Below are 24,498 nucleotides of genomic sequence, written 5' to 3'. Positions count from 1 at the left end.
TCACCTGCATTCCTGAATCTCTCCCAAGCTTGGAGGCTGCGGGGAGACCTGCGGACGAGGCAGAGGGGAGCGGGGTGGAGGTGATGTGGGGCAAGGGAGAGGAGGGAAGGGACCTGAGGGAATGGGAGAGGGTGGAGAGGATGTGGGGTGAAGGGAGAGCAGGGAGGGGATGTGGGGGGTGACAGGATGTGGAGAGGGCTGGGGTGAACTGGGGTGTGAGGGATGAGGTAATGTCGTAGATGTGAGAGCAGCGATGAAAAGGGGTGAAGAGCGGGAGCAGGGGGTGTGCAGAGACCCCGCCCAGACTGGTAAAGAGGGGCGGGCCTGCACTGGTCCCGCCCATGGGCGGAGCCTTCCGTACCGGGCCCGGCGGGAGCGGGTCGGGTTCTGTGCGCAGGCGCTCGCTCCTCACAGTCTCGGCCTGGTGGGACGTGGTCGCGCGCGGGGCAACGGGTGAGCCTCTGAGGCTGTGGGGAGGGCACGCGGGGAGCGCGGGATGTCAGCCTTCCCTAGCCGGGCCGTGGGCCCCGCGTAGGGTCGCAGGAGGCCCGGCGCGCGCGGAGGGGCTCTCGCGGTGGGGGTCTCAGTCCGCGGCCGCTGCGGAGGCGACGCGCTCCAAGTCCGCGCGCTTGGAGCCGGCGGCCAGCAGCTGCGGATTCCGGCCGGCGGCGGGCAGGTGAGGTGGAACAGGTGTCCGCGCCGCGCGCTGCGGGGCAGGAGTTGGCAGGCTGGCGGAGCCCGCGCTCGGGCAGCCCGCGTCCCTGTACAGCGCTGGCGGCCGCGTCTCGGCTGTTGCATCTGCGGCGCTCGGGCTTCCTGGGTCTCCGGGCTGCTCTGCACTAGTCCTGCGCCTTCCCGGCGCTGTTCGGTAGAAGCGTCTGCCTGGGACGTGGCCAGCCTGGCTTTGTCCCTAACGGTCCTGCTTTGTGTCTGTGGAGGCTACGGCCTCAGGTTTCTGGAACTGTATTCTTAAACACATCTGGGGCTCCCGGGAAAGTTCCAGCCAAAGTGAGTTTGCGCCCTGGACCCTGCTGGAACAAAGCAATTACTGTGATGAGGAGGGGGCTTCAGGGACAGGTATGACAGGCACCCCCGTCCCCCCAAACCTCTGATTCGAGATCTGTCAAGAGTTTCTGAGAAGGGGCCGAAGAGACCTAGAAAAGGGATGAGGCTTGAGTGATTTCACCACGTTCGGAAGCCATTAAAGACTGTGAGTCATTTGGCAGACAGAAGGGAGCCAGGACTGAGTGGTGGCCAGGGCCGGACAGTGCGAGAAAGGCCACCTCACTCTTTGGCAGGATGCTCAGGGGAAGCTTCTATCTTTAGCTTACCCTAAACAGCATGCCCCCGCCCCCCGCCTTTATTCGCCTCTAATTCTTTACAGAAGCCAGGCAGCTGTTAACCACCATCACCGTGTCTGGCACCAGAGATGTGGTGGATTTAGTCTTTCTTGACCTTATGGGGTCAGAGGAGGAGTAGCCCAGGGAAGATTTGCCAGGCTATCAAATTTTCTCTATTTTGAAAGAAGGAAAGAAAAAAAAAATGTGTGTGTGGGTAGGGTGAGACCTCAAATGGGAAATGACTTGGGCTGGCTCAAGTGGTAGCGCGCTCGCCTGGCATGCGTGCGGCCCGCCCGGGTTGGATCCTCAGCACCACATACAAACATACAAACAAAGATGTTGTGTCCGCTGATAACTAAAAAAAATAAATATTAAAATTCTCTCTCTCTCTCTCTCTCTCTCTCTCTCTCTCTCTCTCTCTCTCCCTCCCTCCCTCCCTCTCCCTCTCCCTCTCTCTCTCTCTCTTAAAAAAAAAATGGGAAATGGCTTGTTTCAGATTAGTAGCTCCAGAATAGAAGTCTGAGTCCTCCAATGCTATCCACAGAGTAAAATTGAAATATGTTGCAATTAAAAGATCCTTTTGGGAAACTACAGTCAAATTAAATTTACTTTGTGTGTGTGTGTGAGTGTGTGTGTGTGTGTGTGGTGCTAGGGATTGAACCCAGGGCCTTATGTATGGGAGGCAGGTACTCTACCAACTGAGCTATGTCCCTAGCCACCTACAGTTAAATTAGAACTGACAGTTTTTATGAAAGATCTATGCTTATAACACCTAGCCTTTCCCCCAAAACTTTATGTGGATTCTCATATTCAAGTATTAACATTATTCATAGTAAAAGAACAGCCTTGAAGCTGCCCACCCCCAAACTGTATCTCAGTTTTCATGTAGGCGTGGTAGGTCATCTCCTGAGATGCTGGCCTTTTTGCAATCAGTTCTGTTCAAATATGTATTAGTAAGAGGGGACATGCACTGATAAGCATTATAGGCTTAATTAAGCTTCATGAAATCAGATTGGAGTGGCAAAGGGACGTCAGGATGTTTCCCTGCTGTCCTTGTGCAGAATCAAAGGTCACACGCTGGTGTGTAGGGGTTTTAGGGAGAACTTAGCAAGTGCAGCCCTGATAGATCTCATTCTTTTCCTCTTTCCTCCTCTTCCAGGTTTGCTCTTTGAAGAACAGGTTTCTGAGCTCTTAGAGGAATATCAGAAAATGAACAAATCTCAGGTGAATTGTTTCTTTTCTTCCTATTTAGCTGCTATGAGATTTCATGGCTTTTATAAGTGTTTTTGGTATGATATTTTATAAGTGTTTGTATATTAAGATGAACATTTTAAAAAGCCACTTCAGGGTCAGGTGAGTGAGTGGCCAGTGATGAACAGGCAAGGCTCTAGTAGATCTTTGTAGGTCATGATCCCACAGTCATGGAAGTTCAGCATCATCCTAATCTGCATATGGTAGTCAGCAGAGACCAAACAGTTACTCCTGGGACAGGACTTCCTGGGCAGGACTTCCTGCTTTGAAGTGCTTAAAGGACTTCATGGAGTGGAGAACCCTGTAATAAACCTGTCTGTTGCCTGTGATTGTTCTTTGTTCTAAGTGGAGGGTAGAACTCAGATCATATTGGGGGCCAAAGCATCCCGGACTCAGTAGAGAGCGTTCTGAAGGTCCTCTCCCTGGGTTGCGTCCTCTTGCTCATTACACACTTGTGGGTGGACTAAACATGTGGTCAGCTTGATCTTGTTTGGAAGCAGACTCTTACTGAATGGATGCCCTATCTGAGCTGAGTGGCCACCCAGGAGATTTGGGCTCTCCATTCCCATCTCTGAGTGCTGTTTTGGTCTTCCAGGGTGCAGTTTTCATTAGTGTGTTCAGCATCCTTCCCTCAGTCTGAGTCATTTGAATACCCTTATTTGTGAGGCTCCTGTTCATATCTTTTGCCCATTTTTCCTGACAGTGTGTATAAATTAATGGGAACTCTCTATGTAATCCTAAGAGGTGTGCTTTGTCATTTATATGTGGTTTGAATGTTCCCTCCAGAATGTGGGCTGAAATTTAATTGCCATTATAACAGTGTTAAGAGGTATTAGGAGGCCCTCACCAGACTGCAGAATCACTAGCTGAATAAATCTCTGTTCTTCACAGTTACCAGTCCAGGGATTCTCACAGCAGGATACAGACTAAGACACACAGTACTAGAGAAAATCTGTGACTCTTTACTTTCTTAATGTTGACTTGATTAACAGAAATTCCTAATTTTAATGGGGTGTGGCTTTCTTTTCCTTTAGGAATAGGTCTTTTTTGCATCCCGTTTATAAAGTAGCTTCCTATCCCAAGGTTCTAAAAGTATTTGTTTCTTCTGGAATCCTTATTGTTTTACCTTACAAATTAAAGCTGAAATTGTTGTCTCCTTCTTAGTGTCTGTGGAAGATTTTTCCATTTTTCATCATTAAGTATATTGGTTGTTTAATCAGATTAAGGCAGTTTTTTTCTTAATTTGTTAAGGTTTTATCATGAATGGGTGTTCAATTTTATCTAGTGCTCCCTTGTAGATTATGTGCTTTTTCCTTTATTCTCTAAGCTTAATTTCATTGATCACATTTCAAATATTAACCCAATCTTGCATTCTTGGAATCAATCTAATTTGGTCATCATATTTCATGTATATGTTACACACACACACACACACACACACTTGGAGGGTATGGGAATTGAACCCAGAAGTGCTAAACTACTGAGCCACATCCTCAGCCCTTTTTTATTTTGAGACAGGATCTCACTAAGTTACCTAGGGTCTTGCTAAGTTTCTGAGGCTGGCCTTGAATTTGTGATTCTCCTGTGTCAGCCTCCCAAGTCGCTGGAATTACAGGGGTGGTGCACCACCATACCCAACTAGATACCATTTTTGAAAATATTTCTCCTTGTTTGTGCCTTGCCTTTTTATCTTATCAGTGTTAGCACAAAAGGACTGGGACGGATGCTGTTTATTCAGGGACAAGGTTTCATGCAGGAACAGGTTGACGCCGGTGGACTCAGTCTCCTGGAGGAAAATGAGCCACTGGACAAGGAAAGGGACTGGGCTCCTATACTGAGATATGACTGAACAAGCTTGTCAGTTTGGGACACTTAGGAATTTGGGGTCTGTTTTACTGGGTGAAATGGGAGGGAGTCTGGGGTCAGTGGTCAGTTTTGGGAGCTCAGGAAACAGGATTATGAGAATTTGAAAATTTGTTTTTACTGGGCAACATTTTTACTTAGAGAAGAATGGGGGGGTGCCTGGGGTCAGCATTCAGAGCTTCTTTCTTTCCCTTCAGGGTCCCTTTGTCACTGGGAAAGGATTTATTTGGGGAAGGATAAAGCTCTGGCTTCCTCTCTAGGGATTGTTCTGTCACTGGGAAAGAATCAGTGCCATCAATGTGCTGCTTTTCTTTGCATTCCCCTTTCCCAGACTATAATATTTTGGGGTTTGTCATTTTCCATATCTAACAATCAGTATTTTTAATTTTTTTTTATTTTATTTTTTTTTAATTTTTAATATTTTTATTTTTTAGTTATCGGCGGGCACAACATCTTTGTTTGTATGTGGTGCTGAGGATCGAACCCGGGCCGCACGCATGCCAGGCGAGCGCGCTACCACTTGAGCCACATCCCCAGCCCCAATCAGTATTTTTTAAACAGCAAAAGATTTTCATTTTGATGGTATACAGTTTGATACATTGTTTTGATTATTGATAGTTAATACCCCCCTCCATCACTATATTTAAGAAATCTTTGCCAGAGCCAAGGCCATTGAATTTTCTCTCATGTTTTCTTCTAGCAGTTTTATGGTCTTTATTTTTGTGTTAAGATTTGTGCTCCCCAGACTTTTTCGCTTTTTAGAGACAGGTTTTTGCTAAGTTGTCCAGGCTGGCATTGAATTTGTGATCTTCCTGCCTCAGCCACCCAGGTGGCTGGGATTATAGGTGTGTGCCACCATTGCCTGGCCTTTTGCTTTTATTTTTAATCTTAAGGGTACAGGACTGAGTATTTAATTTTTTTCTGTGATGGCAGATACAGACTTTTCATAGATGCCTTTTTATCACTTTGAGGAAGTTCCCATTTTTTTTTCCTTATACTGTTTGCTGACAGTTTTTTTTTTGTTGTTGTTGCTGTTTTTGTTTTTTAATTAGGAATCAATGTTGGGTTTTGTCAGATTCTTTTTCTACATTGAGAAAATAATATGGTGCTTTAGCTTGGATGTCGATCATCCAGGTGTTAAAGGCTTGGTCTCAACTCCAGAAGATTCCACAGTGTTTGGGAAGTTGTGGAATTTTCTGGAGGTAAGGCCTATGACAGGTCCCTGGGTTGTTGGGCACAGCCTTTCTTTGTTTTTAGGTCCAAACACATGTAGCATTATTACATCACATGCTGAATTGACCTCTATGACCCTCTTACACCTGGAGAGTTTCTCACATTGACTTCTCTTTAGGCTGATGAGAATATGTTACTGCAGCTTTCTTTTTTCTTTTCTTTTTTGGGCACCAGAGTTGAACTCAGGGGCACTGACTACTGAGCCACATCCCAAGCCCTATTTTGTATTTTATTTAGAGACAGGGTTTCCCTGAGTTGCCTAGTGCCTTGCTGTTGCTGAGGCTGGCTTTGAACTTGTGATCGTCCTGCCTCAGACTCCTGAACCGCTAGGGGTGTGTGGCGCTGGGGGTTGAACCCACGGACTTGTGCCTGGGAGGCAAAGCTATATCCCCTGCAGCTTTCTTTTGATTTGTGTTTTCCTTTTGTGTATTTCCCCAATCTTTTAAGTTTTTTTCTTTGTTTTCATATGTAAAGTGAGTTTCTTGGGGATAGTCTGTAGTTGGCACCTGTGTTTTTATTATTCTAATGATCCCCGTCCTTAACAGAAGCCTAACTTTTACAGTTAGTGTTCTTGGCACTGTGGGTTTATAGTTAGCATCTTACAGTCTGTTTTACTCTCCATTTCCTTTTTTAAATTTATTCCTCATTGTCTTCAGTACCCTTAGGGTTTTCTTTTCTCACTCCCTTAGGCATTTTAGGGATACCTCTTTTTTTTATTTGGTAGTTGCTCCAGGGTGTACCATATACATATTTGATTCCTCACTTTCCCTTTAAGCAATACATATACTTTAATTTCCTCTTTCTTGCCTTTGTATTGTTGTCATGTCCTTAATTCCTAGAGTTTATTAGCATTATTATTATTTGCTTGTGTTGCTAAATATCTTCTTGAAAATCCAAAAATCGTAGGGGCATGTCTTTTATATTTACACATATGTGTAGTGAAAGGAAAGTGACCACAACACTCGGAGCAACCAAAACATCTTTATTGCAGCAGTGCAACAAAGAGAAAAGAAAGAAGGAAAGAGAGAGAGGGGGCGGGGGGAAGCGCACGCAGGAGAGAGACAGAGAAAGCAAGAGAGATAGCAAGAGAGAGAGGGGCCCGGCAGGAGGGAGTTTTTATAGCCCAAATCTAATGGGGCCTCTGGGTCTCCAATTTGCCTTGTTGGCCCAAGGGGGGGTTAAGTGTTCAGCCTTGAGCAGGGTTGAATGTTCAGACTTGAGGCAAACAGGTGATAAAGGACCAGATAGAGGGGGGTTTGAGTGCGTGGGCTATCTTGCAGCCAACATCTGCTCAGCCTGCCCTGCAGACAACACAGTTCAGCCTGCTCTGCACCCAACATGTAGTCTTTTGGTTTGCTTCATCTGTTTGTGAAGATCTGAATTTTCCTCTGGCACCCTTTTCCTTCTGAATTCCTTCAACATTTCCTGTGTTACAGGTCTGGTGGTGACAGATGCTCTCGCTTTTGCTTTTATGTAAAAGTGTTTATTTTGTCTTCTTTTTTGGCAAGATATTTTTTGCTTGATACTGAATTCTAGGTCAGTGTTATATTTTTTCTCCTTCTTCTTCATTAGTACTTTAAATGTCCTTCTCTAGTCTTGTGCAGTTTCCTGTTTCTGGAGGGAGGTCTGCTGTCGTTCCTGTCTTTAAAAAAAAGACAGGAAAGAGAAAGCAGCACTTTCTCTTCCCACGTCTAAGTTTTCCATCCCTGATTTTCAACAGTTTCATTGTGCTACACCTTAGAGTATTTTTAGTTGTATTTGTTCTCTTCAGGGTTCTTTGAACTTCTTGTACCTATGGATTTATAGTTTTGTTTAATTTGGAAAAGTTTTGGCTTTAATTTCTTTAAATACATTTTCTGTCCCCCCCCCCACCACCCCAACTTCTGGATCTCCAGTGACCCCTGTGGCCTGTCTGATGAGGTCCCACGGGGCTGTCGTGCTCTGTCATTTGATTTTCATTTTCGTTTTTCTTAGGTGCTTCTTTTTGTTTAAGTTTCTATTGCTGTGACTTTTGGTTTCGTTGATCTTTTTGATATCTGATTTTTTGATCCGTTTTTTGTTTCAATATTTGTGTGTGTGTCTAGAAATTTCGTGTGGGTCTCTTATTCCTCTTATTTTTCTCCTCCTACTCTTCATATTTCTCTCTGTATTGTTGACCGGGTGGTGGACACCAGCTAGATGTGGCTACTTACATTTTATTTAAACTAATTACAAGAAAAGAAAAATGTAAAATTAATGATTCACTTCCTCAGCCATGTTTCCCACATTCAAGTGCTCAGTCACCACCCATAGCTGGTTGGCTTCCTGTAGGTGCCGGTGAAGGACATTTCCCCATAGCAGACAGTCCTGCTGGACGTTACTGCAGCAGTATCATTTCTTGTAAAATGTGAAGCTTCTCCTGGGGCCTGTCATTGCTTTTGTGGTCAGCTGGCTTCTCACTGTCCTCAGCAGTCACACCTGTCTCCTAGGCAGGACACACCACTGACATATGGGAAGAAAACAGTAGATTGCTACAATGAACAATTAACTAGAAAAAGAGGCAAATCGGGCTTATTATTGTGTGCATGGGCAGGATGCGTACTGTTTACTTAAATATAAATAAATTGGGGCTGCTCAACATTTTATTGCTTGGGTGGCCAAGGATTTTGGAGTGTGCTAAGCTGTGCTGATGGGTCCAGATTGATGCAGGACAGATGAGGCTGGACACTCAGTAATTTTTAGGAGGCAGGCTTATTTAAGCCGCAGTGGTCCAGAGGGGCTAATACCTAAAAATCTCTGGCTCCCAGGTTTGGAAATTCTTTTAGATTTATACTCAGTGTGGTGACTGCATGATGGTGGGCGGGTACATCTGGTATTCTTAGGTCAGACAGAGGTTTCACAAGTTTTTATTAAGGAAGATAGAAACAGGAACTTTGCACAACAACAAGCTCTCTGACCTTTGCATCGCACCCTTTCCTGAGGCAGAGTCTATGACACCATCTAGTTGCAAACCTGGCTTTTATAGGACAGAGGAAGCTGCCAACCACCATGAGTTCTCTGCAGAAATCCTGCTGACATTCTTTGCCAACCTCTTGTTGGTAGGAGAGAGGCTTATGTGTTACAGTTATGGTGGGGGTCTCTTTGGTGTGGGCACCTAGTGGCTACATCAAGATTACTCTCTGTGTACCCTGAGGATCCTCATGGCTCTCAGCCTCTCCCAGCCTCGGCTGCTCTCCTTTATCCTGCTCTGTGCTTCAATCTGCTCTGTGTTTTTTGCTTCCATCTTTGTTCATAATTGTGCCACATTAGCAATGATGTCCCATGCACTGAAACCCAGCCTGATTATGTAAAACAGGACCATATTTTCTGCTGCTATTTGACACTGATTATTTTGTATTGGTGTTCTACCTCTGAGCTATATATCTCGTACCTCCAAACCCCACTCCACACTTTATTTTGAGACAATCTTCTTGAGTTGCCCAGATTGGCCTTCAACTAGTGATCCTCCTGCCTCAGCCTCCCAAGTATCTGGGATTATAGGCATGTGCCACTGTGCCCAGCATCCACACTGGTAGTAAATGATTCTAGCATAGCTCTTGTAATTCCTTGGAACAAGTTAAATGTTCATACTTATGATATGACTCCTTGCTAAAATTTAAGCTCCTTAAAGGCAGGAGGGAAAAACGATTTATTTAACTTAATATTCTTGTGAAGCTAGAAGAGTTTCAGACACATGGTGGGATCTTAATTTTTGAGTTAATAAGTATACTGACTGGGTATTTCTATCATGCTATCTCTTTATTCCCCAATAAAGAGATAAACAGAATAAGATATGGAATTAGCAACCTACATAATGTTTCAAGGTAGACTCTCAAAGTAAATGTGCTAAGGATTATTTTCCACATATCTCTTTCATGTGACCCAATACTGATCACACCAGATTGACCAGGAAGGTGCCGTCCAGGGATCTGTGTCATTCGATGATGTGACTGTGAATTTCAGCCGGGACGAGTGGCTATGCCTGAGCAGTACTCAGAGGATCCTGTACCGGGATGTGACACTGGAGAACTACAGCCACCTGGTCTTCGTGGGTGAGGAGTTTTCCCCGTGCAATGCCCAAAAGTGTATATTTGTTCCTTTAGTTTGTGGCTCTGCCAAAATGTCAGAGCCCTTGGTGGGGCTTGGTGATATTTTTGTGTGTGTTTCTGGGGTCAAAGATGGTCATGGCCAGAACCGTTGTGTCCTTACCTCCCCAGTGAAAGCTTCAAATAGGCACCTTTTTGTAGGACTTCCGAAGTTGCACCTTCCTGTCTTGCAGGGCCACCGTGTCCAGGCAGCCCTCAGACGTCCTACCTCTGTCTCATTACAGGATATTGCCTCACCAAACCAGACGTGATCCTCAGGTTGGAGCAAGGAGAAAATCCATGGACATTAGAGGGAGAGCATCCAGGCCAGGCTTATCCAAGTGAGTGTTACCAGGCAAGAAAAGAAACCAGTGGGAGTCAGTTCTAGGGTTGGAACCTTTGGACTGTGTCTCAGAAACTTCTAGATAAAGACCTCAGGCGTTTGGAAGTAAGTGAACCGCAGGCCACAATGGCCTGGTTAACCTGGGGCACTCTTCCATCTGCCACTCGTAAATATAGACGCTTTCCCTTGGTGCATAACTTTTAGGGGCATTAACTATTCTGACACCTAGAATCTAAACCCCACCTGCCGCATCTGACACCTTCTTTCTTAGCTTCTCTAGAATTCATTTTCCCTCCATTTTCATGAATGCTTTTCTATGTGATTCCCACCTCCAGGCATTAACTAATTAAAGCATTCATTCTGCAGATATTCATTGAAGACCCACTATGTGCCCCTCACGTTTTTGGCATTGGGGACATGGTGGTGAGTACAGTATCCCTGAACTTGTCGACCACACAAGCTAGCAGGAGGACATGACTAAACAGATGTATGTGTTGAGCAGCGACAAGACAATGAAGGCTCTTGAAGCAATGACAGGAGACGGTGGCTGGAGAATGCCATTACAGAGACCAGCAGTTGAGCAGACAGTTGGGGGAAGTCAGGAAGCAAGTCCCCAGACTCTGGGGGCAGCAGGCAGAGGGAACAGCTGGCCCCAGGCTCTGGGATGAGAGTGTGCTTGACGTGTGTGAATGCAGCAGGGAGACAGCACATGTGTGGCAGGGAAGCACCAGAGAGCAGTGGTGGGGGTAACAGAGAGGTGGCCAAAAAGGCCCAGGTGCAGCACCATAGTCAGAACACCCAAACCAAAGACAAGTCAGACACCTTGAAGGTGCCAGAGAAAACCAGCACTTTACAGGCAGGAAAAGAATGGTTTGAATGGCTGTAGATTTTTCATCAGAAGCCATAGACAGAGGACAATGAAATAACATCTTTATATGCAAAACAAAAAGAACCATCAACTCAGGATCTAGATCCAGTGAAATATATTTCAAGAATGATGGAAATGAAGGAAAACTAAGAAAAATTCTCCCTAGTCATTCTAAAAATCCTAAAATTTCAGGATGAAGGTAATTTATACTAGAGGGAAACCTGAAATGAAGGAAAAGCAACAGTAATGATAAATAGCTGTGTAAATATAAATGGCAGTTGTTCTTATAAGTTCTTTAGAATATTTATGGCTGTTGGGCTGGGGATGTGGCTTAGTGGTAGAGTGCTTGCCTAGTATGTGCCAGGTCCTGGATTCAATCCCTAGCTACACACACAAAAAAAAAAAAAAAAAAAGGAAAGTTTAGGACTTGACAATGAAAACCATATCACTGTGCAATGAGTTCGTCAATGTCTACGTCTGCAGAGGTGATGTATCTGGCCACAACAGAGTGGTGTACACAGGATCTGTATGTTGTAAGGTTTCTGCACTTTACTTGCTGTGGTGAAATGTTAACTCAGAGTAGACTAAGTGGTTGGGTGTGTGTTGTCATCCCTACAATAGCCTTTTAATAAATACAAAGAAATGATAGCCCAAGCCAATAGATCAATTAAAATGGAACACTAAGAAATGTTCAGTAAACCCAGCAGAAACAGGAGCTCAGGATGGCTTTTACATTTTAAAAAGTTTGTAGTAGAGGAGGTGGGACAGAAACCCTGTGTTGCCCATGAACTTTGAAGTGTTTGGCATGTGGTCCCCTGGTCTGTGTCATTTTTATTTACATACGAGTGTCAGAATCACAAATAGAACATTAGCACATACAGTTAGTAGCAAATTAAATGATAATGTGCTATGTATTAAAATATTCTGGAAGAAAAAATTTCTCTGTGGCTGCTCAAAAGGCATTAAAATAAAATTTAACTATTTTTCCCCCTTTTTAAAAATTAGGGATTGAACCCAGGGGTGCTTAACCACTGAGACACATTCTCACATCCCCACATCCCCAGCCCTTTTATTTTTACTTATTTTTCATTTAGCTTTGAATTTGTGATCCTCCTGCCTCAGTCTCCTGAGTCTCTGGGATTAGGCTTGTGCCACTGTGACCAACTTAACATCCTTTTTTAATTGAAAAAAAAAAACAGTAAAATTGGGCTAGATGAAAAAAAAAAATGTCGATCCAAACTCATTAATACCTAATGAGGAATTATAGACTTATTAAATCATAGCAATGAAGATGTCTCTGATAACTACCATTATTTAATATTATTTTGAATGAATTAGAAAATAAGCCCATAAAGCAAGTTATTGGCATAAAAATTTAAAAGGGAGAAACAAAATTGTTACCATGTGTATGCTCCACCTGGATGAAAAGCATCCAGTCAGAAGATAAGAAAAAAGAAATGATTTTATTTAAAATAGCAACAAAAAGAGGGGAAAAAAGGCTAGGAACAAACGTATTAAGAAATTTTATATATATATATATAATTATCGATACAGATATGAATGTATAAAGACATATATAAATATTAAAATACTACTTGTGAATATAATAGACTCCAATTATGTTGTATTCTTGGCTAGGAAGCCACTCGGGAAGGTAGGCAGACTTGGGTACTAAAGATGTCAGTTCTCTTAGGGTAATCTACATGCACACCAGTAACTCACCAGACTTGTTGATAGGTGCTCAGGGAACCAAAGTCATCCAGTGCCCTGTGAAGGCAGTTAGTGGGTGATCAGCACTAGAAAGAGGGAATTCTTTGTTGTTGTTGTTGTTTTTTTAATATCAGGGGTTGAATCCAGGGTCATTGGCTCAACCATGGAACCACATCCCCTGCCTGTTTTTTAATTCTTAATTTTGAGACAGGATCTTGCTAAGTTTCTGAGCCTAGGGAAAGTCAATAACAGGAGCATGGATGGATCAGTCTGAGCTCTGGGGTCCTGGCCTGGCTTTGAACTTGCCATCCTCCTGCCTTGGCCTCACAAGCTGCTGGAATGACAGGCATGTGCCACTGCATATGGCATTCTTCCTGGGTTGTTTTGTTTTGTTTCTATCTCTTTAAGTTTGAGCTGTATGAATGTATTATTTTAATTTTTTTAAAAAGTAAAGGAGGAGTTCAGCTGTGTTACTTGATATGGAGAGATTAGGATGAAAACTGAGAATTAAATGCTGAATGTGGTGTACTGTTCTTAAGAGAAGTCCCTAAGGGATGGTTGGTGAAATCTTGCTGTGTGTGAGTTCATGCAAGACTAGGATCTCCACTCCCAGCAAAACAGTAAACCAGACCCTCTGTAGGGCCTTGTCAGTGCAATAGGACTAGAAACTTAGTAAATTATGATAGCACGTGGTTGGACTGTTTAAAATGTAAGGGAAATCTGTAATGCCCAAGAGAAAACAGAAATCTAGAAGTGAGATGAAGCCAAAGAAGTGCTTACTTAGCAGAAAATGGATATGGATATGCCATCGAGGTGTCGGAAGGCATGGGCAGGTTCTCATCATCTGGGGCCCAGGTCAGCGAGTCTTGGAGATGAGGATAGGGCACCGGAGCTTGGACTGATCCATCCGTGCTCCTGTTATGGCTTTCCCTGGCCTCCAGCAGCTGAGAACACATGTTCTCTCAAGGAATGGATCTCTCTTCAGCCCCCAGGACTCCCAAGTGAAAGGTACCAGAAGGAAGCTCACAACAGAAAGCTAGTGGGCCCCGAGGAAGAAACAAGTCATTTGTGGGAACCAGTAGAATGCAGAGAATCAAAATGCGAAGCACTGCAGATTTTAGAATTATTAGATATGAAATATTAAAATTTGTAAAGAAGAACAAAGTCCAAAATAACCAAAGCATTTCTGAAGGCTCAGAAGAACTAGGCCCCCTGGGGGTAGCCATACCCCTCTCACTTGCCCAACCTGTTCCTCTCAGACAAAAGCAATGGTCATAACTATAAATACTGGGGAATATATCTGTGACCTTGAAGCAAGAAAGGATTTCCCAAACAGCAGGCAAAAAAGCAGTTGTGTGTGTGTGTGTGTTTTACTTTTCATGCAATTAAGTATTTTATACATTTAAATAGTGCAAAAAAATTTAGACACATTTTCAAGCAGTCTTGATCACATGATCACTCCTCTGGGAAGAGGTCTTCTGCTGTCTCTTTAGAACATTTTCCCAGGGCCTCACCTGTCCCTGAGCTTTCAGCTTTCTGCTTTACCAGGTGCTTTGAGAACTGCCTCCTTTACCTCCTGGTCTCATCTGTACTTTTTTCTCAGTTTTATCTGAGCTGTTTCAGTCCTTCATCATCAAAATGGCAAAGACTAGCCTTCACATCATCTCCATGTTGTCTTTTCACATTCCTTATTTCCACATAATGAGACAGCACCCTTTTATCTCCTGCTCTGTCTTGACAACTATGAAAATCATCCGGCCATCATACTGATTTCTGTAGTTCCTCATATGTTTTAATTTTCCTTTGAAAATTCTTCTATAGCTACTATTTTTATTTTCTGGTGACCTTACTCAAAACCAGAACCTATTCTCTTGTGCTTTGGTCATTTAGTTCCTAACTGTAAGCACAATTGATCCTCTGTATCCACAGGTCCCATTGGATACAGATTGAACCAACTGTGGAGCAAAAATATGTGAGCTAGGCATAGTGTCGCATGCCTGTAATCCCAGGGGCTCAGGAGGCTGAGGCTGAGGATCTCGAGTTCAAAGCCAGCCTCAGCAAAAAGTGAGGCACTAAGCAACTCAGTGAGACCCTGTCTCTAAATAAAATACAAAATAGGGCTGGGGAATGTGGCTGAGTACCCCTGAGTTCAATGCCCGGTACCCCTGCCATGAAAAAAAATGTGTTTGTACTGAACATACATAGACATTTTTGTTTAATATTCCCTAAACAATATAGTATAACAACTATTTATGTAGTATGTGCATTGTGTTAGTTACTATAAGAAATCTAGAGATGGTTTAAGAAATCTAGAGATGGAGGATGTGTGTAGGTTATGTCAAACACTATGCCATGTTACATGAGGGACTTGAGCATCAGATTCTGGCATGTGCCAGGAGTCCTGGAACTAACCCCTCTCTAATATTGAGGGACAACTATATATATTAAGTGCAAATCAATCCATTTTGTGTTGTCATTGGGCTACTATAAACCTAGTGTTGCCCTCTTTAAAGACACCTCTTGTTTTTTTTTTTTTTTTTGTTTGTTTTTTTTAGGTACTGGAGACTTAACCCAAGGACATTTAACCACAGAGCCACCTCCCCAGCCCTTTTTTATTTTTTGACAAGGTCTTGCTAAGTTGCTGAGGCTGGTTTTGAACTTTCAATTCTCCTGTCTCAGCCTCCCAAGTTGCTGGGATTACAGGTGTGCACCACCATGCCCAGTTCAAGACACCTCCTCGTAACACAAACACCACACCAGTCTGTGTTCATTTTGTTGTTGTTGTTACTGCTCAAAAACTTATAAGTTCCATATGACCTGACCTCCTAAGTATTACTAATTTTTTTAAAGAAATATTTATTTTTTTAGTTTTAGGTGGACACAATATCTTTATTTTTTATTTTTATGTGGTGTTGAGGATGGAACCCAGAGCCCCGCGCATGCCAGGTGAGCGCGCTACCACTTAAGCCACATCCCCAGCCCAGTATTACTAATTATTACAACATCCTCGCCTCTTCTTCTTGAGGTTTGCCAGTCAGGATCTGTGAGAAAGGGCTCGTACTGAGCCTGGCATGTGGTTGATGTTCCAGGTGTTATTTTACACATGACTTGTTTGTGCTAAAGTTTTTACCTTTTTTATTTATTTGGTTTTTTTTTTTTTTTGGTACCAAGGATTGAAACCAGGGTGCTTAACCACTGAGCCACATCCCCAGCCCTTTTTTGTATTTTATTTAGAGACAGGGTCTTGCTGAATCACTTAGGGCCTCATTAAGTTGCTGAGACTGGCTTAGAACTCGTGATCCTCCTGCCCCCCACTGGGATTACAGGTGTGCGTCACTGCACCCAGCTTTACCTTTGTTTTGAAGTGCTTCTTAATTACTCTGGTCAACGTTAATCTCTGGGCTGGGGTTGTGTGGCTCAGCAGTAGAGCGCTCGCCTAGCATGTGCGAGGCCCTGGGTTTGATCCTTAGCACCACATAAAAATAAATAAATAGAATAAAGTTGTTGTGTCCAACTACAACTAAAAAAATTTTAAAACAAAAAAAATTAATCTCCCCTTCATAAAGTCCCCCCCCCCTTTTTTTTTTGGTTACTGAGCTTCAGGAGACTCAGACTTAATCATATCCCATGACATCCGTATGACATCCATATGTTTATTACCTGAGGCTTTAATCACCATTTGAAGGGTCTCCTTTTATTATTCTTTTTATGTGTAATATATAATTGATATGTTCTTCTGTTGCATTAATAGATATGTTTATGTAGAAAGCATTTCTTGAGTACATAGGCCTACATCACATTCCCATAGATTCCAAGTCATAAAAATATAGGTTGATATCATCCATAACAGTATACCCTAGGTTTTGAATAAAAGTTTCCAGTAACCCTATTGCACATTGCTTGTTGAGGACCACTGGCCAGGTGTCTACTCAGAGCCATTCAAAGGCAACTAGAGAGAGCACAGTAACACCTGCTAGGAGCATATGTTATAATCCTGACAAGTAAACAAATGGTATGAAATATTTTGAAGTTTACTGTTTATCAAGTGCTATTGGGATAAAGTTTATACTTTCCAAAGTTGTGTTAATGAAAAGTGTACATAGTGACTGCTTCCAATTTTTTAAGAAAATGCAGGCTAAGAGGCCTGATTTTAAAAAGGTGAGAGAGAGAGACGGAAATGCATTTTCTGGAGGGTATGTAAGTTTTAGTGGAGCAAAAGCCAGAACAGTAAGCCCTGGGGGTAAAATTATGTGTCAGACTTGTGACTTGTGTTTGGGAGTGATTGATTATTTAGGAGGTATTGATTGTGGATTTTTGTAAGGGTACCTTGCTTACATAAATGTATTCATCTGTTGGCACCTGGACAGCAGGCTCTATGGGTATGTCTTACCCCTCAGCTAAGCCGCCCTGAGGTCCTTCTCCAGGACGCCCTTCTCACTGCACCTCTTGTGCTTATCCTTTTTTGTGGGTTTCTCAGATGTGCTCAGCCCTCAGCTCACTATTTCATTTCCCCTTCTCTTTTCTGCTGTGCAGGTCATATTTTTTCAAATTGCAAATATATGTGTATTCATTGCTAGTTTTACTCGTCCACTTCTACTCTAGCAGGTGTGTCTTATATTTTTCTAAACCAAGGAGAAATGTAAGCCATGGGATTTCATCCCAGGAGCCTGGGCCTGAAAATAGGGATTCAGTGATATAACAAGTCACTATTGTGGATATGTGTTAATGTTTTTAATGTACACTTAATTTTTCTCATTTCTAGAAGCCCAGAAGCTAAGTGATCTGGTAAAGAGAAGCCAGGAGAACCCAGATGAACACTTGTGCTGTGCGTCCCTCCTACACAACACACTGAGTAAGAAGAGAGAGAACATTTCTGGAAACACACTTAATCTGGACACAAACCCTGTTTCTTCAGGAAAAACACCCTGTGAAAATGACTCACGTGGAGTGAGTGAGAAATGTATTTCAGAATCAAGTGTTACTGATAAAAAGGATTCAAGTAGGAACTCCAGTGCACTCACTGAACATGGGAAGTTGCCTCTTGACTGTGAGCAAGGAAACAGTCAGACTGAGCAGAAGTCTGATGCGTGTAACCACGGTGAGGAATCTCTGGGTGGTAATGAGGGTCTTACTGAGCAACAGGAAGTTCAAGCTGTGGGACCACCTTTGGAAGATAATGATGGTGGAGAAGCCGCCCCTGAACAGGCAGCCACCACCTCACCCCAGACGGCAGAGGCAGGAGAGAAGCCCTGTGACCACGAGGAACCCACAGGAAGTACCAGTGCCATGTCAGTCCCTGACATCCCTCAAGAATGTCAGATGAGGACAGATTGCTCTGAAGTTAATGGGTGTGAGAAATCAGTGGTTTGTGAGGACCAGCAAGTTAACATGGAGGAGAAAACCCAGGAAGCCAGTGAAAATGAGGGTGCCAGCAAGAAGCCCCATCTCACTCAAGCTCCTGGAACTTGCACAGGGGAGAACACCTTTGAATGCAGTCATTGCAAGAAATCTTTTCGCCAGGAGTCCCAACTTACTAACCATCAGAGGACCCATACACAAGAGAAACCTCATAAAAGTAGTAAACGTGGGAAAACCTTCCAGAAATCACAGCTCACTGACTCAAAGAGAACTAACCGAAGACAGAAACGCCGTGAACATAAGGCACGTGGAAAAGCCCTTGTGAAGTCCCCTCTCGGGGACCAGCAGAGGACACAGCCAGGAAAGAAGCTGTATGTATGTGATGACTGTGGGAAACCTTTCCGCTATCACTCAGCCCTCAAAGTCCATCAGCGGATCCATACGGGAGAGAAGCCCTATAAGTGCCATGAGTGTGGGAAATCCTTCTATGCCAAGTCCAACTTCACTCATCATCAAAGAATCCATACAGGAGAGAAGCCCTTTGAATGTCAGGAATGTGGGAAGTCCTTCTCTGTGAAGTCAAACCTCACCAAACACCAGAAGACACACACAGGGGAGAAGCCTTTCAAGTGTAGCGAATGTGAGAAAACCTTCTTCCAGAAGTCACAATTTGCTGACCATCAGAGAACCCACACAGGGGAAAAACCCTATACATGTACTGAGTGTGGGAAATCTTTTTACTATAAGTCAGCCCTACATGTCCATCAGGGGAAGCACAGAGAAGAGAAGCCTTACAAATGTACTGAGTGTGAGAAATCCTTCTGCTATAAGTCAGCCCTGATTATCCATCAGGTAACTCACACAGGGAAGAAACCCTACGACTGTAATGAGTGTGGGAAAACCTTTTGTGTGAAGTCAAATCTCACTAAACACCAGAAAATTCACACAGGAGAGAAACCCTATACATGTAATGAGTGTGGCAAATCTTTCTCTATGAATTCAATCCTTGTTGTACACCATCGGACCCACACAGGGGAGAAACCTTACAACTGCAACGAGTGTGAGAAATCCTTTTACAAAAAGTCAGCTCTTACTAAACATCAGAGAACTCACAGCGGGGATAAACCACATGAATGTTCTGAATGTGGGAAGTCTTTTCATATGAAATCTACCCTCATTATACACCAGAGAACTCACACTGGAGAGAAACCTTACAAATGTAATGAATGTGAAAAGTCATTCTACGTGAAGTCTCATCTTAATATCCATCAGAGGAATCACACAGGAAAGAAACCCCATGTATGTGGTGAATGTGGGAAAGCCTTTACCATGAAGTCAAACCTCACCGATCATCAGAGGACGCACTCAGAGGAGAGACCTTACAAATGTAATGAGTGTCAGAAAGCCTTTCGCCACAAGTCAACCCTAACTGTACATAAGAGAACTCATACAGGGGAGAAACCTTACAAATGTAATGACTGTGGGAAATCCTTCTATATGAAGTCAGCCCTCAGTCAACATCAGAGAATACACACAGGCGAGAAGCCCTATGATTGTAAACAGTGTGGGAAAGCCTTCTTCCAGAAGTCACACCTCACTAAACACCATCGGACACACACAGGAGAGAAGCCCTATGAATGTAAGGAATGTGGGAAAACCTTCTTCCAGAAGTCACACCTCATTGAACACCAGCGAACACACACTGGGGAGAAACCCCATGAGTGCAATGAATGTGGGAAATCCTTCTGCTATAAGTCAGCCTTAACCATACATCAGAGAATTCACTCAGATGAAAAACCCTACAAATGTAGTGAATGTGACAAGTCTTTCTGTATGAAATCACACCTCACTGTACATCAGAGAACTCACTCAGGGAAACACCCCTTTGAATGTTATGAATGTGGAAAGGCTTTTTATGTGAAGTCAAACCTCATCAACCACCAGCGGACTCACACTGGGGAGAAGCCTTATATATGTAGTACATGTGGGAAATCCTTCGGTATGAAGTCGGCCCTCACAGTTCATCAACAGGGACACACAGGGGAGAAGCCCTATGCATGTAATAAATGTGGGAAAGCCTTCTGCAAGAAGGCAGCTCTCACTAGTCATCAGGTGATTCACAGGAGAATGACACCCTGAATTATAATAAATGTACTGCTTCCTCCTGTGTGGAGTCAGACTTTGTTGCACCAGGAGGATTTGCAGGAGGTGACGTGAATGTAATCACGTGGCAGCCCTCATGTATAACTTCAGTCTTCAACACAAGGGAGACGGGCTAGATGACTCTCTACAAAATGAATATGGGAAGACTTTGTGTCATGTCTTAACTACATGTCAGAGGACTCAAATGGGAGAGCGCCCTGAGACATCCTGTGTACATTAGTATCCACCAACATATCAAGTGCACATTGCAGAGAAAGCACGGGGAAAAGTGAACAGTGAAAGTGTAAAGCCATTTATGGTCACAGCTTACTGCACATCAGGTAACTGATATGGGTGTGAAATTGTGTGGGCATTTCATGTGCACGTAAGCTCCAAAATAATCAAACTAAATTGAAAAAGTAAATAGAAAAACACTAAGGGAACATTATTAATTTAGGTGATGGGGCACTCCTGATGCTTCTAGAAATGTAATGCTGAAGTCATGTTTCAGACTTGATTCCAAATTTTGAAAATATGATGTGAGATGTGTCTAATCTTTGGATGATAAAGGTTTTTGAAAAAACACAAGTTGCTGCAGCAAGCTGTCACTTTAGTTATTTGAAGAGGACTTGAGGTGAGTAGGGCTTCTGAATGTGAGTAGGTAGCATGCTTATGTTGTGTACCTTTGGTTTTCATGGTGAAACTCAGTGCAGTTGCCAGTGAAAAATGTTGCCCCACAGCTTAATAACTGTTAGGACAGACTTCCCACACTGATGCCACCAATGCTTCTTTGTAGCTTAACAGTACAGTATACATTGAGTGACATTTGACAAATTTGAGTACTGTACCACAGCATATTATTATACTGAGGAAAGCAAAATATAAGAAACTATATGTAGCGTGTTATCTTTTATGTAAGAGTTGAGGGGACATGTGTATATATATGTATACCTTTTTATGAAGTTTTGACTTTTGAAAATGATTATTTATATATGCAAAAGGAAATAAAAGCAGGTTTTAAAATTGAAAATGAAGAGAATACTCAAGGTTATTTCACATTGGTAAATCAACCACACAGAAATTATCAGAGACTTTTGAACCCAGTATCATAACTATGCATCCTTAGTTGAAACATTTTTCAGGAACAAGAAGGGTCAAAGAAAATGGTAATGTCACTCATTAATTTCCATGTTAGTAATATTGATGCTATTTTAACCTATTTTGTGTATATTTTAGGATGAAGCAAAAATTTCCAGTTTAAGAGGTGACAAGAATCAAATTCTTCAGGGAAAACTCCCCGTAGTGATAAATATGAGTTGGAAACTTAAAAAATTATTTCCACATCTGTTCATTGACAGGGCCTTTAAAAAGTGTTACCAGGGCTGGGGATGTGGCTCAAGCGGTAACGTGCTCGCCTGGCATGCGCGGGGCGCTGGGTTCGATCCTCAGCACCACATAAAATAAGGATGTTGTGCCCACCGAAAATTGAAAGATAAATATTAAAAAACAGTGTTACCAGTATAGTGATCAGTAGATTCTGTGCCTAGCATTGCCACCAAGGGAAAGGGAACTCTGTGGAGGAATAGCTGGTGATTTGGGGTCCTGAGGCATCCACAGTGAACCTAGGGCCTCCTGGGTAGGAAACCAAGGAAATGCTCAGATTGAAGGGCAATGAAAGAACACAGCAGCTAGTTTGGAGGGGCTCCAGTGGCCAAATTAGAAGTAATTTGGCGATCAAGAAGGATGACTGTAACTGATTGAACAGTTTTAATAAACAAAAATCTGAGACTGCAGTAATCTCCACACATAAGAAGGGCCAAAATAATCTATGAGCTAATACAGGCAGAAGGAATGGTAGAATTTTAGAACCTGCTTGGTAGCATCCCCTAGTGCATCTAGATACAGATCACAGAGCACATGGGTGTGAACACGGTTGCATCCTGTGACTCAGGGCTGGGTGGGTGGAGGCTGTGAGCTGATGGAAGACCTCACTCTGCTGGGCAGGGCTCAGTGAATCAGCTCTGCCACTGAGAGAATCCAAGCCTGTTGGAGTTAAGATTCTTTGGTTATTTGGAGCTATAAGACATCCTCACTTTGAAGAGGGATACCTTTTTAAAAATGTAATTCAGGTTCTGAACTCTAACTCAGTGGTAGAGGGTGTGCTTAGCAAGCATGAGGCCTGGGTTCAGTCTCCAGTTACCATTCCTCCAATTATGTAATTTACAAGAACACTCTGTGGCTGTCTGAGGAGAAAATTATTTCAGCATTTGTTTCCTGTTCTGTAAATGTCCATGTCATGAAGAGATATTATTTTTTTAAAAAAAAAATATTGTTAGTTGTAGATGGATACAATACCTTTATTTATCTTTATGTGGTGCTGAGGATGGAACCCAGTGCCTCACATGTGCTAGGCAAGTACTCTACCACTGAGCCACAACCCCAGCCCTGAGATATTATTTCTTGTTTGAAAGAAAGATAGTGCAGGGAATTTCCTTTGGGGACCTAGTTGTGTATAAGTATCCTTATTTCTCTTTATACAAAACAGTCCTTTAAAAAAACAAACACATTACTCATTGACCTTTTTCTGAGAGTCTCACTGTGCTGCCCAGGCTGGTCTCAAACTCCCAAACTCAGCCATCCTCCTGCCTCAGTCTTTCCAGTAGCTGGGCACAGTAGTTGTGTGCACCAGGCCCAGCTTCCTTTTTCCATTTTTAAAATAAACCGTGGTTTGATTTAAGGATCTGGTCTTTTCCCAATGAATTGGTAGTTGTCCTCATGCCATTTAATGATACTATCTTTATCTTGTACTAAGCTGCTGAGCCCCAGGGCTGGCCTGTGTGCCCTGGAGACCAGTCACCATCCCACCATGTCGTCCAGCTTGGTTTTTCAGGGAGAGCCAGTGTGGGTTCTCATGAGGGGTTTGTGATGAGAGGTCATAACAGAGCTGTATTTTCTTTGCTTTGACCCTGGAGTTGCATTGGCTTTCTCTTCAGTTGTGTGTGTGTGTGTGTGTGTGTGTGTGTGTGTGTGTATACTGGGGATGAAACCCAGGGTTGCCTTATTTTTTACTTTTGACAAGGTCTCTAAGTTGCAGAGGCTGGCCTCCAACTTACGATCTTCCTGCCCCAGCCTGCTGAGTGGCTGGGATTGCAGGTGTATGCCACCACACCCTGCAGCCTGCAGTCTCAATGCATTTGTGTGGCTGCTTGACTGATTTTTGTTCTTTTTTACTGGGATGATTCTTAATTATGCTCAAGAGGGCTGTGTTTTTATTGCCTCTGCTTTACAGTGGATTTGGACGTATTGAAGAGCAAATCCCTCTGCTCTATTTTTCAAGAATTACTTGACTTTTTCTCCATGTCCCTGGAGGTACAGAGGGCAGGAGTCAGGCAAGTGCCTCCTTCTTCTCTTCCCTCTTGGGTCCTGGAGCCCCAACCTTTCTCTCTGGATCATAATCTCAAACTTCCTGAGCAAATGGTCTCTCCCAACTGAGAGGCACCCTCCTCACTGAGGACCTGCTGAGGAGACCCAGGAGTCCCTGAAGCTGCTGAGCCACTTTGCTGAGTCACCTATGTGGGAGTATATCATGTTTCCCAAAAGAGGGTTCATCACACCCCCAAGGTCAAGCACCAGTGCTCAGCTAAGATCATAGGAATTCTTCAAGTCCTGGCCCACCTCCCAGCTCCACGCCACTACTCTTGTCATTTGTCCTAGGAACCAGGTAGGGTGCTGGGATCATGGTGAGAAAAGACAGGGGCTCTCTACCACTGAGCCACAATCCCAGCACCCACCAGCCCTTTTTTCCCATACTTTATTAAGAGACAGGATCTCACTAAGTTACTTAGGGCCTCACTAAGTTGCTGAGGCTGAGGTTGAACTCGTAAACCTCCTGCCTCAGCCTCCTGAGCCACTGTTGGTCACTGCATCCAGCTTCTTGTCTTTTTTATTATCATTATTCTTGTGGGTGTGAGGTGGTATCTCATAGAGACTTTAATTTGCATTTCCCTGATGACCAGTGATGTTGGATACTTATATTTGTTGCCCATTTTAATATCTTCTTTGAAGAAATGCCTGTTTAGGTCCTTTGCCTTCCATACCCCCTTTTAAGTGATTTTTTTTTAAAAAATAACTTTATATTTTTTAATATGGTGCTTAGGATCCAACTCAATGCCTCATGCGTGCTAGGCAAGCGCTCTTCCACTGAGCTACAACCCCAGCCCCTTTTGCCCATTTTTAAGTTGGGATTTTTTTTCAGCTGTTGAGTTGTAAGGGTTCTTTATATATTTT

General features: G+C 43.3%; 1 protein-coding gene across 2 annotated transcripts; it reads left to right on the top strand.

Annotated features, from left to right (window-relative positions):
• Positions 1-358: 358 nt before the first annotated feature.
• Positions 359-22,878, top strand: LOC124098833 (zinc finger protein 260). Of its 2 annotated transcripts, XM_046453792.2 has the most exons (5): positions 359-453; positions 2,500-2,564; positions 9,607-9,757; positions 10,036-10,131; positions 17,474-22,878. In XM_046453792.2, the coding sequence occupies exons 2-5, from the start codon at positions 2,550-2,552 to the stop codon at positions 20,206-20,208; spliced, it is 2,997 nt and encodes a 998-aa protein (XP_046309748.1). In that variant the 5' UTR covers positions 359-453; positions 2,500-2,549; the 3' UTR covers positions 20,209-22,878. The 2 variants fall into 2 exon arrangements, with proteins under 2 accessions (XP_046309748.1, XP_046309749.1); XM_046453793.2 differs by lacking the exon at positions 2,500-2,564 and having other exon boundaries at positions 405-453; positions 17,474-22,877.
• The last annotated feature ends 1,620 nt before the right edge of the window (positions 22,879-24,498 follow it).

The sequence above is a fragment of the Marmota monax genome, unplaced genomic scaffold (genome assembly GCF_021218885.2).
Source record: "Marmota monax isolate L192 unplaced genomic scaffold, Marmota_monax_Labrador192_F-V1.1 WCK01_AAM20220418_F8-fsc00338, whole genome shotgun sequence".
In the NCBI taxonomy this organism is placed as follows: Eukaryota; Metazoa; Chordata; class Mammalia; order Rodentia; family Sciuridae; genus Marmota; species Marmota monax.
Note: the sequence above shows the minus strand (reverse complement) of the source record. Positions and strands in the feature narration are given on the sequence as shown.

What these genes read in the sequence shown, in the direction of transcription:
- LOC124098833 (XM_046453792.2), top strand. An exon ending in CAGCCACCTGGTCTTCGTGG is followed by an intron (nt 9,758 to 10,035) that starts GTGAGGAGTTTT and finishes GTCTCATTACAG; the next exon opens with GATATTGCCTCACCAAACCA. An exon ending in TCCAGGCCAGGCTTATCCAA is followed by an intron (nt 10,132 to 17,473) that starts GTGAGTGTTACC and finishes TCTCATTTCTAG; the next exon opens with AAGCCCAGAAGCTAAGTGAT.